Genomic DNA, 15,764 nt, shown 5'->3' with positions numbered 1-15,764 from the left:
CACACACACACACACACCAGAGACTGGCAGCTGATTGGCTCATTCAGGGTTGCCAGGTTGGTGGCTGTCAGGTTGTCTAATGCCTGCTGCATTGTGTGTGTGTGTGTGTGTGTGTGTGTGTGTGTGTGTGTGTGTGTGTGTGTGTGTGTGTGTGTGTGTGTGTGTGTGTGTGTGTGTGTGTGTGTGTGTGTTTGTGTGAACCAGCTACACTGGCATTTAAACACATTCATATTGTAACTGTTGCCACTATAGGTGATATATGTGACAGGTGGGACATTAGGACCTGGGAGCCGCCTGCCCAGAGCAGAGCAGAGCGGTAGCTTGACAGAGCCTCTATGTTAAAACTCCCGTGAGATCAATGAAGCTCACGTTTGTTCTCGTTCTGTCGTGTGCATGTAGCGTCAGTGCCCAGCAGCACCCGTCGCGTCCGTGTAAATCAATTTACCAAGGTATGTTACAACAAAGGCTTACACATTGTAGTCTGTTGCATTTAGTATGATTTAGAGTTGTAGAAACTGTTGGTGCTGTTCTAGAAACTGTTGGTGCTGTTGTGGGGCTAGGCTGTACAGAGCAGACTACACTTGGACCCAGTGTCCACACGCACTATTTAACAGAACACAGGTATGAGTCTCACACTTCAATGTGGATTATGGTGGCATGCGAAAGGTAGCCCTTTGGCATGCAACCACCTTATGTCATACTTTTAATACACATATTTATTATGATGGGGAATTAATATTGTTTCTGTATTTCATTGTAGAACAATGTCAGACCGGATCCAGACCTGGCTAGCCTGAATCCTGCCTGCTGGGTATAAGTGCCTTGGGCCTAGGAGGTAGGAAGATAGGCTTGCCAGTATATGTTTATATTATAATGAGTACTTATGATGGGTGCTCGGTGTCTAATTGCTCTGTTGTATATTGCAGGCTGAACTGGTGACACAGAGTGGTCAGCAGACAGCCATTGCTCTTTTCCTCTGTTTTATTTTGTTTTTAATTGTTTCCATGCTCTACAGTGCCTCCAGTATTTTATATAACCTTATTGAAGGAAACCTCCTGTACTGTATATTTTAATGAATGACCGTTGTTACCCCCCTTCACACACACAGAGGCATACATACAGCAAATGTCTGCTTGCTTTTTAGTCTACTAAGCAATGCTTAGTTTTTTATTTATTAGTCCTTATTGGTCGCGTTACTAAACGTTCCTGTTCTCCCTTTGAGCTTCTTAGTAGTGGGTACTGTATTTATGAGCATTGTATGTCTGTCATGTTTTTTTGTTGTTGTGTATTGTTTTGTTACTGGCAGAGCTGTGTCACTTGTTTTGCCTCTTGTCTTCGCCAGTTCACACTTGTAAAAGAGACTTCAGTCTCAATGTGGTTTTTACTGGTTAAATAAAGGTTAAATAAATTGCCTAAAAAAACTCACATTCCAGGTGACTAAAATGTGACTAAATTAAAACTATTCAAGGGACTGAAATGAGTTTGCTGCCAAAAACACAACACTGCATGATGTCACCTCCGTTCTTTATTTCCCCAGAGAGCAGACACGGTCCCCACAGGTCAGGTCAAAGGTCATTCCGACTGACAGACAGACACTCGGTCAGACACTCAGCGAGTCACTTGATTGATTCATTTACAAACACACAAGTTGTGTGTTTGTAAATATTCAGACCCACCTTTTGGTGCTGAATTGAGAAGCACTGGTATACATTCTAAACATTTGTATTCAGTCAGCTTTTATAAATGTCATTTTAAACGTGAAAACAGACTGTTGCGTGCTGCTGTCTGGTCGTGTGCTTCAAACCACTGTGATGCCGCATTAAACTACTTTTACTGGTGACCCCCTGGACAACCCCCAATGGCCCCTGGGGGTCACCGGACCCCAAATTGAGAAGCACTGGCATACATTCTAAGCATTTATGCTCAGTTAGCTTTTATAAATGTCACTTTAAACGTGAAAACAGACTTCGCTGCTGTCTAGTCGTGTTCAAACCATTGTGATGTTGCATTACCTACGTTTACTGGGGACCCCCTGGACAACCCCCAAGGGCCCCTGGGGGTCACCGGACCCCGAATTGAGAAGCACTGGCATACATTCTAAGACAGACATGTCTGTCTAAAATAGCAGATCTACAAGCGCGTAGCGCGGCACCGAGTGCCGCGCTACGAGCTTGTAGGTCTGCTATTTTGGGGGCCACTGTCTGTCTGTCTGTCTGTCTGTCTGTCTAAAATAGCAGATCTACAAGCTCGTAGCGCGGCACCGAGTGCCGCGCTACGAGCTTGTAGGTCTGCTATTTTTGGGGGCCAATGTGTGTCTGTCTGTCTGTCTGTCTGTCTGACAATCTGTCTTGTCTGTCTGTCTGTCTAAAATAGCAGATCTACAAGCTCGTAGCGCGGCACTCGGTGCCGCGCTACGAGCTTGTAGGTCTGCTATTTTTGGGGGCCACTGTCTGTCTGTCTGTCTGTCTAACAATCTGTCTTGTCTGTCTGTCTGTCTGTCTAAAATAGCAGACCTACAAGCGCGTAGCGCGGCACTCGTCTGCTATTTGGGAGCCACTGTCTGTCTGTCTGTCTAACAATCTGTCTTGTCTGTCTGTCTGTCTGTCTAAAATAGCAGATCTACAAGCTCACAAGCTACGAGCTACGAGCTTGTAGGTCTGCTATTTTAGAAAAATCGTGAAATATATTTTTTCAGAACGAACTTTCTGAAATCTTTGCTTCTGGGGAGGGGGGGGGGGGGGGGGGGGGGGGGGAGTGGAGAGCGCTGTGAGAGAGTGGCATCCTCAGCTAGTTATTTATGAGCCCTGTGAGAGAGTGGCATCCTCAGCTAGTTATTTATGAGCCCTGTGAGAGAGTGGCATCCTCAGCTAGTTATTTATGAGCCCTGTGAGAGAGTGGCATCCTCAGCTAGTTATTTATGAGCCCTGTGAGAGAGAGGCATCCTCAGCTAGTTATTTATGAGCCCTGTGAGAGAGAGGCATCCTCAGCTAGTTATTTATGAGCCCTGTGAGAGAGAGGCATCCTCAGCTAGTTATTTATGAGCCCTGTGAGAGAGAGGCATCCTCAGCTAGTTATTTATGAGCCCTGTGAGAGAGAGGCATCCTCAGCTAGTTATTTATGAGCCCTGTGAGAGAGAGGCATCCTCAGCTAGTTATTTATGAGCCCTGTGAGAGAGAGGCATCCTCAGCTAGTTATTTATGAGCGGTGCATCCCTAACCACTCCAACTAACAGCTATGTCTGTCTGTCTGTCTGTCTGTCCGTCTGTGCCGATGTATGTCCATTTGAGTACAGACAGCTGCAGTAGCGCTGTGGGACCTGGGGGTGGCACTGTGAACCTCCTGATTGAGACGTGCACGCACACACACACGCACACACGCACGTGTCTCTGTCTCTGTGTCTTGTCAGCCAATAACGTGTGTTTCTAACCCGTTGTCCCCGCCCCCCCTCTGTGTCTCCTCAGCCAATAACGTGTGTTTCTAACCCGTTGTCCCCGCCCCCCTCTGTGTCTCCTCAGCCAATAACGTGTGTTTCTAACCCGTTGTCCCCGCCCCCCCTCTGTGTCTCCTCAGCCAATAACGTGTGTTTCTAACCCGTTGTCCCCGCCCCCCCTCTGTGTCTCCTCAGCCAATAACGTGTGTTTCTAACCCGTTGTCCCCGCCCCCCCCCCTCTGTGTGTCCTCAGCCAATAACGTGTGTTTCTAACCCGTTGTCCCCGCCCCCCTCTGTGTCTCCTCAGCCAATAACGTGTGTTTCTAACCCGTTGTCCCCGCCCCCCCCTCTGTGTGTCCTCAGCCAATAACCTTGTTTCTAACCCATTGTCCCCGCCCCCCTCTGTGTGTCCTCAGCCAATAACGTGTGTTTCTACGGGGAGTGTTCGTACTACTGCAGCACTGAGCACGCTCTGTGCGGTAAGCCGGACCAGATGGAGGGGTCGCTGGCCGCCTTCCTGCCCGACCTGACGCTGGCCAAACGCAAGACCTGGAGGAACCCGTGGAGGCGGAGCTACCACAAACGCAAGAAAGCAGAGTGAGTATAAAGGACCACGCCGTGGCACACGGCTTCGCCACGTTGAACATACAACCCGGTGCTGATGCTGTAGAGACATACAACCCGGTGCTGATGCTATAGGGCAGGGGTGGGCAACTGGCGGCCCGGGGGCCACATGCGGCCCCCACCTTCACTTAATGCGGCCCACATGTTAATATCAGAATACTGATATAGTATTGATTTCAGCTGTTACAATTCCAAACTCTCTTTAATTACTTCATGACTAGTATTAAATGACTAGTAGACCTACTTAATTAATATGAATAGTATTAAAATGTTATTGTCTTTTTGTGTCCAATGTAGTTATGGTAACAGTTCATAAAGTTAACATAACTATAACTAAATGCATTTGAAATTCATTAAAAAGGTTACTTTTTCAGGATTCCAATTAAAAAATGGCAAAAAAACATAAGTCAAATATATATATAGCAAAAATAGCCGATCTACAAGCTCAAAACGCGTCGCAGCGCGACGCGTTTTGAGCTTGTAGAGCCTCTGGAGTGAGTGTGGAAATATATTGGCCATCGTCAAAGTTGCTCACCCCTGCTGTAGGGCTGTGGTTTTCAACGCTTTTCATTTCAAGGCCCATTATTTATTCTGCATTTGAGCCACGGAACCACTAAGACCCAAAACTAAATCATATTTTGCTGTCGTTGGATAAGATTTTGTCCACAATTCCATGCTAAACACGCAAAACAGCATGGACAAACTATGCAAACTTTTTCTACATTCTTAATCCATTGAGACCTGGAACACATCCATGTCACGTTAGCGTTTAACCACATTAACCATTAACCCATTTTGGGCGGGAACCCCTTTTGGTGTTTTAAACATTATGTTATAATTTAGCTATTGAAAAATAGCAGATCTACAAGCTCATAGCGCGCCACCGAGTGGCGCGCTATGAACTTGTAGATCTGCTATTTTTGAAAAATCGTTAAAATGTGCCTCAAATCTTTCCGAAAATTGTCATGATTTAGAAAACTTTTTTTTTTAAATTTCGACGTCAGGCCTGAATGGGTTAATGCAGATGTTTAACAATAATTTGACTCTTGAGAGCGTAAAATTAAACCAAATGGACCCGTACGGGTCTCAAGAGTAAAATATCTATAAGGGTCCATTTGGTTACCAACTCTCTATTATTTAGCTGAGGACCACCTGGAACCACCTCAAGGACCACGGGTGGTCCCCGGGACCACTGGTTTAAAAACCACTGCTATAGGGCTGTCCAGGGCGCCGCCCTGCTGGTAGTTTTAAAATGCACACAAGCCCACACAGCCATTATTCGCAGTTAGTTTTGAATGCTGCTGCGTAATTAACCACACCACCTGCCAACTGTGTGCCCCAGCCATTTGTGCTTCACTGGTCAATTTGTGATGACGTTTGTGGTAATCAACAGGAGATTTGGGTCAATTCAGTCCAGCTGTCGTTCCGGGCCCCTCAGCCCAGAACTTTCACATGGATATGAAAGTAGAGGACAATATCCGACATCAAGTCCTTGGAATCACGTATTGGCTGAGTAGACACGGAGCACAGTGCACATATATGCCGTGCACAGTGGCGTGCACAGATAGACACTAGGGGGTGCTAGAGCACCCCCTGCCCTTTTGGCAATGTGCCCTTTTTGGGTGCCCTTTTTGGGTCATATAGCGTGCCTGGAGTGTACAGGGTGTGTTGAGGTCAGATCAACATATGGAATGTCAAAACAGGTCAGCTCCATATATGGAGATCTAAGGCCCCTTTTCCACCGGTTGGTTCCCAATGGGAACCGGTTCAGTTATTTTTGGTTCTTACGTTAATTATGAATTGAGTGGGAAAACCTATACATATATTAGATTGTTATCACCATGAAACTTCCCCAGTTGATTACTTACACGAAGACAATTATTTATTTACATTACAAATTTATATTATATTTATATTACACATTTTACATTTTTGAGTGGTGTAAACCACTCCTACAACTGGCTTTTGTGTGCAGAAAAAAATGAGCATGGTTGCTATGTTCAAAATAATTTCTGACGTAATTAAATCACACCCGGGTGAACTGGATGACCGTAGCAACCATGCTCATTTTCTCTGCACAAAAAAGCCAGTTGTGAAATCACATCCAGGTGTGATTTCATTACGTCAGATCAGAGCTGATCAGGCTATATAATACCTTACCTTATATAATACCTCACATCGGACAAAAACTCCAGCTGAATCAACTTCATGGTCACAAATCATCACATCAGAAGACGAGTCTACCTAGCCAAAGATCTTTAACGTCAGACATTACGTCAGACCACAGCTGATCATGCTATATAAAACCTTACACCACTCAGTTCACACGGGTGTGATTTTTAAATATGCAAATGAGGCATTATGTAGGAAAATATGCAAAATAATAGAAAATATGAAAAAGACACTACTGTGGAAGGGTTATCATGTATTAATTTACTTGTATTGATCCTATAAACAATTTAATATAGGTCTAGTTTTTCCCACCAATGTCCCACCAACCTCTGGCTACATGGACTAAGAACCAAAAAGAACTGAACCGGTTCCCATTGGGAACCAACCGGTGGAAAGGGGGTCTAAGGGTGGCAACGGGGGCATTCTCTTGAGTGTACAGGGTTTGATGAGGGCCTTCATTTTCGGGCCTGTTGTTGAGTACTCTAGTTTTCTAGGCTGCACTAATAACTTTGGGGCAGGCCCGTCTAGAGGTTGAATGGACAGGTATCAGTCAAAAGGGAGACATCGAAGAGGAAGGATGGATGGGGAAGGATCACATTCCCCTATATGGGCTTAACTCATCCATCGCCACTAGGGGGCGCCAAAAGGCCCTGACCGCCACCATATATCTTTTATTTTATTTTATATATTTTTATTTTTTTCCAAAAAAGTCTTTTTTTTTTACCATGTTATAAAACACGAAACACACGTCCTTGGCGCTCCAGGACATCATGAAAAAGAAGTTAAATAAGTCCTTGGCGATGGATGAGTTTATCCCGAGACCTAGGCACAATATACTGTATAGGGGCTTTCCCCATGTATGGGGATGATGATGTCACAGTGATGTCACGAGACCTGGGCACAAAATTGCGAGTAACGATTGTCAGTGACAGATTACGTGATGTGACGTGTCAAAAATGCAAGATTCCATACTTATCTGCGATAAACATTGATATAGTGCCCAAAGACGCGTTACATTGATTGATTGATTGAATATTCTATTAAAAAAATGTAAAAAATGTTTTTTGGTGTTTGATGGCTGTGTTCTGTCCCCCTCCCCTCCATCAAACACAAATGTTTGGTCAAACCATGTGACTCCCTTCTCTGTGGAACTAACTCCCAACTGACATCAGAGCTGCCCCCCCCCCCCCCTCTTGTGGCTGTGGGTGTCGCTCACTTTTTTAAGTAATCAGTCAAGTAAGTGGAGGAGGAGGAACAACAAATCAAACTCACCTGCATGTTCTGTTTCTCGTGCCTTAATTTTCCTATATAGGTACGGAACCGCATTTACACGGTGAAGGCGAACCCTGACTTCAGACTGGACTCCCTCTTCGTTCAACAAGTAAAGAACATCGCAGGTGCCATTACAGACAACCAAGCGGAGTTAGCTACTTACCTGTCAGAGAAGCTAGTGGCTGACTATGGAACTCATGTGATCACTAGCGTTGACGCGGGGGCTGCCTTAGTTAAAGAGGACTACATCAAGTCATCCTACGTCACGAGCAGTGACTCCTCCATGACTTCTATCAAAGCATCAGCTGGCTATAGTTTCTTTGGTTTGTTTTCAATTAATATACATGCTAGTTTCAGTCACGACTCATCAGAACAAAGTGCATATAACAGTAGCGTCACTTCCTCCTTCATGGAGGGCCACGGAGGTTCGCCCTACTACCCTGGCATGAGTCTTAGAGAGTGGCAAGAAAGCACCAGAAATAATCTGGTTGGTATCGACCGGTCTGGTCAGCCACTACACTTAGTCATAAACACCAACACACTCCCTGATCTGCCAGACCCAATCGTTAGTCAGGTAGCCGACTCCCTGCAACAGGCCATAGAGCGTTACTATGGAGTCAACACTCACCCTGGATGTGTCGACATTAACTCGCCAAACTTTAACCGTCAAGCTAACTTTGATGACGGCTCTTGTGACGGCGTAGGCCACAGTCTAGGTGGAGTCTTCCTGACGTGTAAGTGTCGGGGAGACACTAAGCCCTGCCAGGACGTGACTCAGACAAACCCAGATACAGGTGACTACACTTGCCGCTCACCGTACCAGCACATTTTAGTAGAGTCTTATGGCAGCCCACGGTTTTGCGAATTCCATACATACTGGTGCTATTCCAATGGTCCTATAGAGAACAAATGGTTTATTTTTGGAGGCTTCAGGACCAATGATACGAGCTGTCCATCATACTTCAAGCCATTTAAATTCATGGTTGTGTTTGTAAAAGTTGGAATGCCCAGTGATACCCATTATATCTGTCTGAGTCAAGAGCATGCACATGGTGCCGCACGTGCAGTGCACTTTGGAGGTTTTTTCAGTTGTCACTCAACTAACCCGTTGACAGGCCGCAGAGACTGTCCTCCCGAGTTCAGCCAGAAAACACTTGGATACAGAGCAACCTGTCCCATTAGCTACTGCGTCAAGTCAGTGTCCAGAAGCGAGCAGCTACTGCCAGTCCGCCTACCTCCTTTCACTGCACGCCCAGCGATAGGCCGGGTCAATGTGGGTCGGTCCAGATCATGGACAAGGGCAGCAACAGTCGATGGCCAGGATGCGATCAAGAGGTCTGTCGCAGAGTCTGCTGATGTCTCTGGGGAGAATGCAGGGCTCGCTGATGTCTCTGGACAGAAGGCAGGGCTCGCTGATGTCTCTGGACAGAAGGCAGGGCTCGCTGATGTCTCTGGGGAGAATGCAGGGCTCGCTGATGTCTCTGGACAGAAGGCAGGGCTCGCTGATGTCTCTGGACAGAAGGCAGGGCTCGCTGATGTCTCTGGACAGAAGGCAGAGTTGTAGTTGTGATTTGTGCACGTAACCTGGCTGTCGGGACTCGAGACTGCAGGGAAAGCCCACTGCATGCACACTTGCCACAGACACTTGTGACTTCCTTCACGTTATTAGCCTACAGCCTGGGACCGAGCTAGGACAAATAAAGAGGATAAGGCACGGAGGTGCGGCCCGGTCTCCTGCGGGAGGTTTGCACATGCTCAGTGTAAACAGGAACTGCGATGATGGAGTGTTCCAGCAGAGGTGCTAGATAGAAAGCTCATAACTTGTGATGTAAATAATGAGATCCAGAACAGTTGAGAATTAAACAGCAGTCACCCTTCCCTTTTCAAATGTTTTATATCATTACAGCACTTGAATAACAGTATCCATGTTCCTTTGTCATTTCACAAAAATAAAAGTTTGACACATGTACTAAAGAACATGGAAAATCCACAAAAGAAAATATACAAACACATTAACATTTAGTAAATGTACTTGTCCTTTATGAAATTGATATAGTTTTTATTATTTCAGTTCAGGGTCAGCAACTCTCATGCACCTCTAGCAGCTCTGCTGGAAAACTCCATCATCGCAGTTCCTGTTTACACTGCACATGTGCAAACCTCCCGCAGGAGCCCTGGCCGCACCTCTGTGCACATTCCTCTTTAATGTTTCTAGGGACCGAGGCTACACTCTACTAGTGGAGAGCTTTTGGGAGGCGGGGCACATGTGTGCCTATGCATATGGTATGGTGTGTGGCTGTGTGTTTGTTCTAGCAGCAGCCACCACCAGGCTCCGCCAAATTTTGTTCAACTCAACTATCCTTGCATCTCTGTATGTATCATTTTATTTTATAGACGGCACGGGTGGGCGGCTGTGTGCCCCCCTTGCCTCTGGGCCCCCACGGCCCACGCAGTCGTGTTGTCTGTGTTGCGCTAGTAACGCCCCTGTTAAGTGTCATCCAGCAAATACATCTGACCAAAATTTGGACACTGATAATACTTTTGGAATAACCCACTGAGCATGTTTCAGACTATTAGATGTCTAATATATACGTCTAGATGGCAGTCTAAAAATGGGTTATAACTGGTCTACAAATCTACGTTTTTAGCGGCCTAGGCTTAGATTAGACGTTGAAACAACGTTGTTTCAACATATATAGACGGTCTATAGACATTTAAAAAACTGCTAAGCTTAGTCTGCTAAAAAGAAAAAAAAGATAGACCAGTTATAACACAGTTTTAGATGGACGTCTGATAGCCGACTATTCAATATTACTCAAGTAACTATAGACAGTAAGAGGCTTTTGTTTGTACATAGCTTTATTCAAATAATATCAATAAAAAGCATTCATCATGTTTGTATTGCAAGTACATGACCAGATCGGGGCAATAATAACCACCGCACGTTAACAGTTTTTGCACGCTATGCATTACTCGACAGGCGAGAACGAAATTTGAGCTCCTTTGATCTCACAGGATGTTCTGTTAACACAGAGGCTCTGTCTAGGCCAGGGGTCTGCAACCTTTTTCACAAGTTCCATGTTTTCATTTTCATGCATAGTCAGTGTGCCATGTATAATTATGACACCACATCAAAATGAAATATTCCCAGCTGATTTTGATTGTCCATATAGGATACACATAACAAGCATAGATATATTTTCAGGATGCAATGATCATTAAACTCAGAGCAATAACCCACCTAATCCCTCCGAAGTCATGAGTTGGGAGTTTGAATGAATGTACAATTATGCTCAGGATGTCAATTATCATGTAATTTGTAGATGTGAGTGGACTTATTTTAACTGAATACACATATTTGGAATATGTCATTTTAAAAGAAAAACCTTCTCTCACTCATACTAATGCCAGTGTGCCAGTGATCACCCTCCCTGTTCCAATGTTGGCACCCGTGCCAAAGGTTGATCACCCCTGGTCTAGGCTACCGCTGTACCTGCTCTGGACGGAGGCTCCCAGGTCCTAAGGTCCCACCTGTCACATATATACATGATCAGGAAAATGACATGCAGTAGGAGTTCTTGGGATTAATAACACGCTACTGCCACTGAAACTTATTACAATATTTCTCAAATACAATTTAATCTTCTTCTTTTTTTATCTTTTAAAAAAAAAGCATTTTTGGGGTGATTGATGTGTTCATTGAATTGTGTGGATCTTTCACATCGGTGTATACAAATGGTTTGGTCAATTTCACATGTAGTTTTGGGTCTTTTTTGGTGAATTGAACAAGGTTGTAAACAAGTGTAATGCTTTATTGGGTCGTCCACTCACAGTTCACAGTTTTTGTATTGAGTTGTACTTGAAATGTATACTGTAATTCTGCAAACTGATACTTCAATCAATCAATTAATGGCAATATTTGGAAAATGAAAAATAAAACGTATCAAGCAAAAGTTGTCCCTTAATTTCCATTTAGTTTAATTTGTATGACTTAATGTAAAGTAACTGTAATTTGGTCACCTGACCTAAATTATAAATCATGCTTTATTAGAATAATGTTGTGTTTTGGATGTTAAAATGGAGAATACATCTTTATACTGCATTCAGATTAACTGTTTAAAAGCTACAGAAGGGATGATGTCGTCTGGACTTGTTGGCACGCAGGACAGCATTAAAACACGTATTATTTTGCTGGAAAGTTTTGTTAGAAAGTTGTAACTGCAAACTAAAAAAAAATGGTTTGTTTCAGTGACAAGATATGATGTTCAACCATATTAAAATAAATGTAAGGCCCTACATAATATACGGTCCGGTGGGAAAGGGGTTTGTGTAACTCTATGCAAGGTCTGAGTGTCACACCCTGTCACCAATTAACATAGGAATGAGCAGTGTTGGTAAATAACCAAGTACATTTACTTATAATTACTGTATTTATTACAGTACAATTTTAAGGAATTTGTACTTTACTTGAGTATTTCGAATTTCCAATACATTTACTTCTACTACTCCACTACATCTCAGGAATGAGCCTGTAGGCCTGTCATCGCTCCATGGTGTGACCAAGAGAGACCAATAGGCTCTGGTGTGACCTGTAGTATAGGTGATTGATTGATTGATTGATTGATTGATTGATGACACCAGTTGGTAGGGCGTTCCACATTGTAGTGGCATATAGGAGTGAAATTAATTTTAACCCCTTAATTGTTTGAGGGGTTACAGGTGTTGTAAACAACGTGTGTGTGACGTTATTACAATAGCGTCCGGCCAGGCAACCAGAGATCATTATCGACAATGCAACACGGTATACATCATCAAAGGCATCATTTATATACACTCCAAAAACATTGTGTATTTTAGTATTATTGTGTATTTTATGATGAATTGAACATGGTGGACCCTATTGCAAACAAGTGTAATGCTTTATTTATGGTGTCGTCCACAGTTAACAGTTTTGTATTGAGTTGTGCTTGAAATGTACTGTAATTCTCCAATCTGTTAATAAATACTTCAGTCAATCAGCACATCATAGAACCGTTTCCCCTGCTATGACGCAACGCCTTTAAAACACACAGGTCTTCCATGTCAGCCTCATTTGACTTGGAGAACAATTGAGTTTTACCTGATAAGAGTCGTGGTAGTACTGGGCTACTTACATTTATGTAATCAAATCAAATCAAATCTTGAAATATTGGCCTGGGCCGCAGCTGAGCAGTCCAAGCTCCTAGGCCAGTAATCCAGCCTGGCGTGTCGCGGGTTCAAGTCCCGAGCCCGATGAACTTTTTGCTCTGTGTATTCCCCCTGTCTCTCTCCCCCTTTCCTGTCAAGCTACTGTAACCTATCAATAAAGGCAACCCCCCCCCCCCCCCAAAAAATAATAATATTACAAAAATAAATAAATAGGCCTATCTTAAAAGATCTTGAAATATTGAATTGTTCGCTGATACACTGCTGTTGATTACCAACAACGCAACGGCTGCGTCTCTGAAAAGAGATTCAAGGGCTCATCGCCATTTTTGTTCCAATGCATTGCCTCCTGTTTTGTCTGAGTCAGAGATGCCATGTTTTAAAAGCAGTTGTTGGTTTTAAAACATTAGAATGTTGGAATTCTGTAGTGAAAAACGGCCTCGACAAACTACCGCTAGCTGCTGCTGCAGTCAAGAAAACTACACTGAACATATGTGCATCTATTTCCGCGTATCGTAGCACCGCCCAAATCGCGCAAAGCATTGTGGGACATGGAGGCATCAAATCATAAAAATGTAATCAGTGGTCGGTCGGACAGATCAATGTGTCCGAAGCCTTAGACTGACATGTTTGTGCCAACACATGATTACATTTATTTCTTGATCGCCTCTTGTGCCGCTATGCTCGATAACAGCCTTGATAAGCCCCAAGATTATTGATAACGGTTACTCAATAAGCTTGTTTTTCCAGGTATCGGTTATCAAGCTCCATCCCTGATGACCATATATTTTGTGTTGTTTTTTCATAAATTAACGCAACCCCATGTCTGCCCTTGTGACATCACATGACACCATGGAGACCCTTATATCTCCATATATGGTTGGTAGTCCATCACGCCTTGTGACATCACTAGAGCCCTGCACGGGCCTAAAATATAGGCCCTGGCCCGGCCCGGGCCCGTGGAGTTAAGGCCCGGCCCTAAGCCCGTTGGTAAAGTCCAGAAACGGCCCGGGCCCGGCCCGAAGCCCGACATATTTGTATTTATTATTTCTAGCATGCGTGCCGCCGCGGTCGCTTTATTGGTGCACGGAACGGATGCAGCAGCAGCAGCCACTCTTACAGCTGCACTATCTGGCGCTCTGATAAACCCACATTAAGAACAAGAAGTCAATAACATCACACTAAAAAGTAGCCTACTTAATTATAGTTTTATACAGTTACTGCTGCACGTGCACTGTCAATCAGCGCAACGCGTTGTGAGCTTGTAGATCGGCTATCGCGGACTCACGCTGCATTATAAAACCCAGACCCACAATAATAAGAACACTTACGTTATGTATCTGCAGTTTCTGCACTGTACAAATCCAACTTTGTTTAGTGTGGTAATAATGCTCCCGCCGTATTTAAATTGTTTTTATTGCGGACTGCAGAGGAGACCCTATAGCGGTAGCCTACTCGGAGTCGGTGTGTGTGTTTGTGTGTGTGCTGTGCGAGTGCGTGTGTGCGCGCACACAGCTGCGCTGCATAATAATTAGGAGAGAGAGAGAGAGAGTTTAGACGCGGAGCGAGAGAGAGAATGTAAAACGTTGTTTCAAAGTCTTTATAGTTTTTACCAGATTTTAGTGTGCTTGTGTGTGTGACAGTCAGTGTTGTGTAGTAGCAGCGCAGCAGCCAAAGGAAGGAAGGAGAGGCGACAGCATTTAGGCGCGCGCGGTTTAGACCAGGTGAAATTCATTGCGCAAAATGTTATAATGAATCTCGGGCTCGGCCCGCCCGGCCCTGGGCCCGTTGGGCAGTGACAAAGTCGGCCCGGGCCCGGCCCGTTTTGGCGGGCCGGGCCGGGCCCCGTCGGGTCCCGACGGGCTTGCAGGGCTCTAGACATCACACCTCGTGACACACTCCATATGTCAATCTGACATCATCAAACCCTCTACACTCAAGACACGCTTATATGGCCATGAACCCTGGCCGTACCTGTTTTTCATTGTGCATTTTTTGGTCAAAGTTGATCCCATGCCAAAGCGACAGCACTCGTGGCCATCTCGTGGCCATATATGAAGATCACGAGACTGACCTAATCTAACCCTGGATAACGATACATGGAGAAGACTGGATCATCACCTAGATCTACATGGATCCGGCCAGCAACTCTACATCTGACCTCAAACCTCAAACCTTAGATATATGGAGCTGACCGGTTCTGACCATTTCATATGTTGATCTGACCTCATCAAACCCTGTACATTCAAGACACGCTCCATATATGGCCAGTACATAATTCATTCCATATGTTGATCTGACCCCCTATGCCAAAGTGTCAGCGATCGCCCAGAGTCTGCCGTCTGCCGTCACCCAGGCGGATGCGTGCACGCGACCTCGCTTACTGGTAACTAGTTGTAGGAATAACAGTCTAAGTCCACACTAATTATCTATGATGTATAAATTATAGATAAGGGTTCCGGACAGATAGGCCTTTTCGGGGATGCGTCAGAATAAATTATGGACTTAGACTGTTATTCGTCTCAACTGCTCAAATGTTGTGGAGTTATTATTGTTACAATTGCTGCTGAGATGTAGTGGAGTAGAAGTAAAAGTAAACTGGAAACACTCAAGTAAAGTACAAATATCTCTTGTACAAGGAATTGTACAAAGATAAACCTGCCCAGGACCCCCCCCCCCCCCCCCCCCCCCCCCTTCCTACTGAGTTTGTTAGTGTTTGGACGCTCCCTCAGTCACATTCCAGATGAAGCTTGCAGTATAAACTTCAGAATCTTATTTGGAAATGTTTCCTTCCTACCTTGCCTCCCCTGGGGACCGCATGTAAATCCGACGGAGCATTAGTTCGACATGCGGACGCATGTCGGACTAGCGCCTGCTCCCGTGCTTGCGGTTATGGTTAGGTTAGGGTTTGAGGTGGGTTGTCGTTTGTCGGACCAATGACTAGTCTAACTAACGTACTGCACCCGCCTCCACTCAGTAGCCTGGGGAGACCGTGTTGTGTTTGGTCACGGTGCAGGAGCTCAATGTAATCAAGAAACGAACATAGCTATAGGCGAACATCATTGCAGACAGTTACTCAGTT

At 44.8% G+C, this 15,764-nt stretch overlaps 1 protein-coding gene across 5 annotated transcripts; it reads left to right on the top strand.

Annotated features, from left to right (window-relative positions):
* Nucleotides 1-321: 321 nt before the first annotated feature.
* Nucleotides 322-9,547, top strand: LOC306919323 (extracellular serine/threonine protein kinase FAM20C-like). Of its 5 annotated transcripts, XM_079532119.1 has the most exons (5): nucleotides 406-449; nucleotides 534-621; nucleotides 761-835; nucleotides 3,847-4,027; nucleotides 7,539-9,547. In XM_079532119.1, the coding sequence occupies exon 5, from the start codon at nucleotides 7,782-7,784 to the stop codon at nucleotides 9,060-9,062; it is 1,281 nt and encodes a 426-aa protein (XP_079388245.1). In that variant the 5' UTR covers nucleotides 406-449; nucleotides 534-621; nucleotides 761-835; nucleotides 3,847-4,027; nucleotides 7,539-7,781; the 3' UTR covers nucleotides 9,063-9,547. The 5 variants fall into 5 exon arrangements, with proteins under 5 accessions (XP_079388243.1, XP_079388246.1, XP_079388247.1 ...); XM_079532117.1 differs by lacking the exon at nucleotides 534-621 and having other exon boundaries at nucleotides 322-449; XM_079532118.1 differs by lacking the exon at nucleotides 406-449 and having other exon boundaries at nucleotides 459-621.
* The last annotated feature ends 6,217 nt before the right edge of the window (nucleotides 9,548-15,764 follow it).

Source organism: Electrona antarctica, assembly GCF_951216825.1.
Source record: "Electrona antarctica genome assembly, contig: scaffold_25, whole genome shotgun sequence".
Lineage (NCBI taxonomy): Eukaryota > Metazoa > Chordata > Actinopteri > Myctophiformes > Myctophidae > Electrona > Electrona antarctica.
The sequence above is the reverse complement of the archived record's forward strand: the minus strand, read 5'-3'. Positions and strand labels throughout refer to the sequence as shown.

Excerpts from the sequence above, each read along its gene's own strand:
- LOC306919323 (XM_079532117.1), top strand. The coding sequence starts at position 7,782 with ATGACTTCTATCAAAGCATCAGCTGGCTATAGTTTCTTTGGTTTGTTT.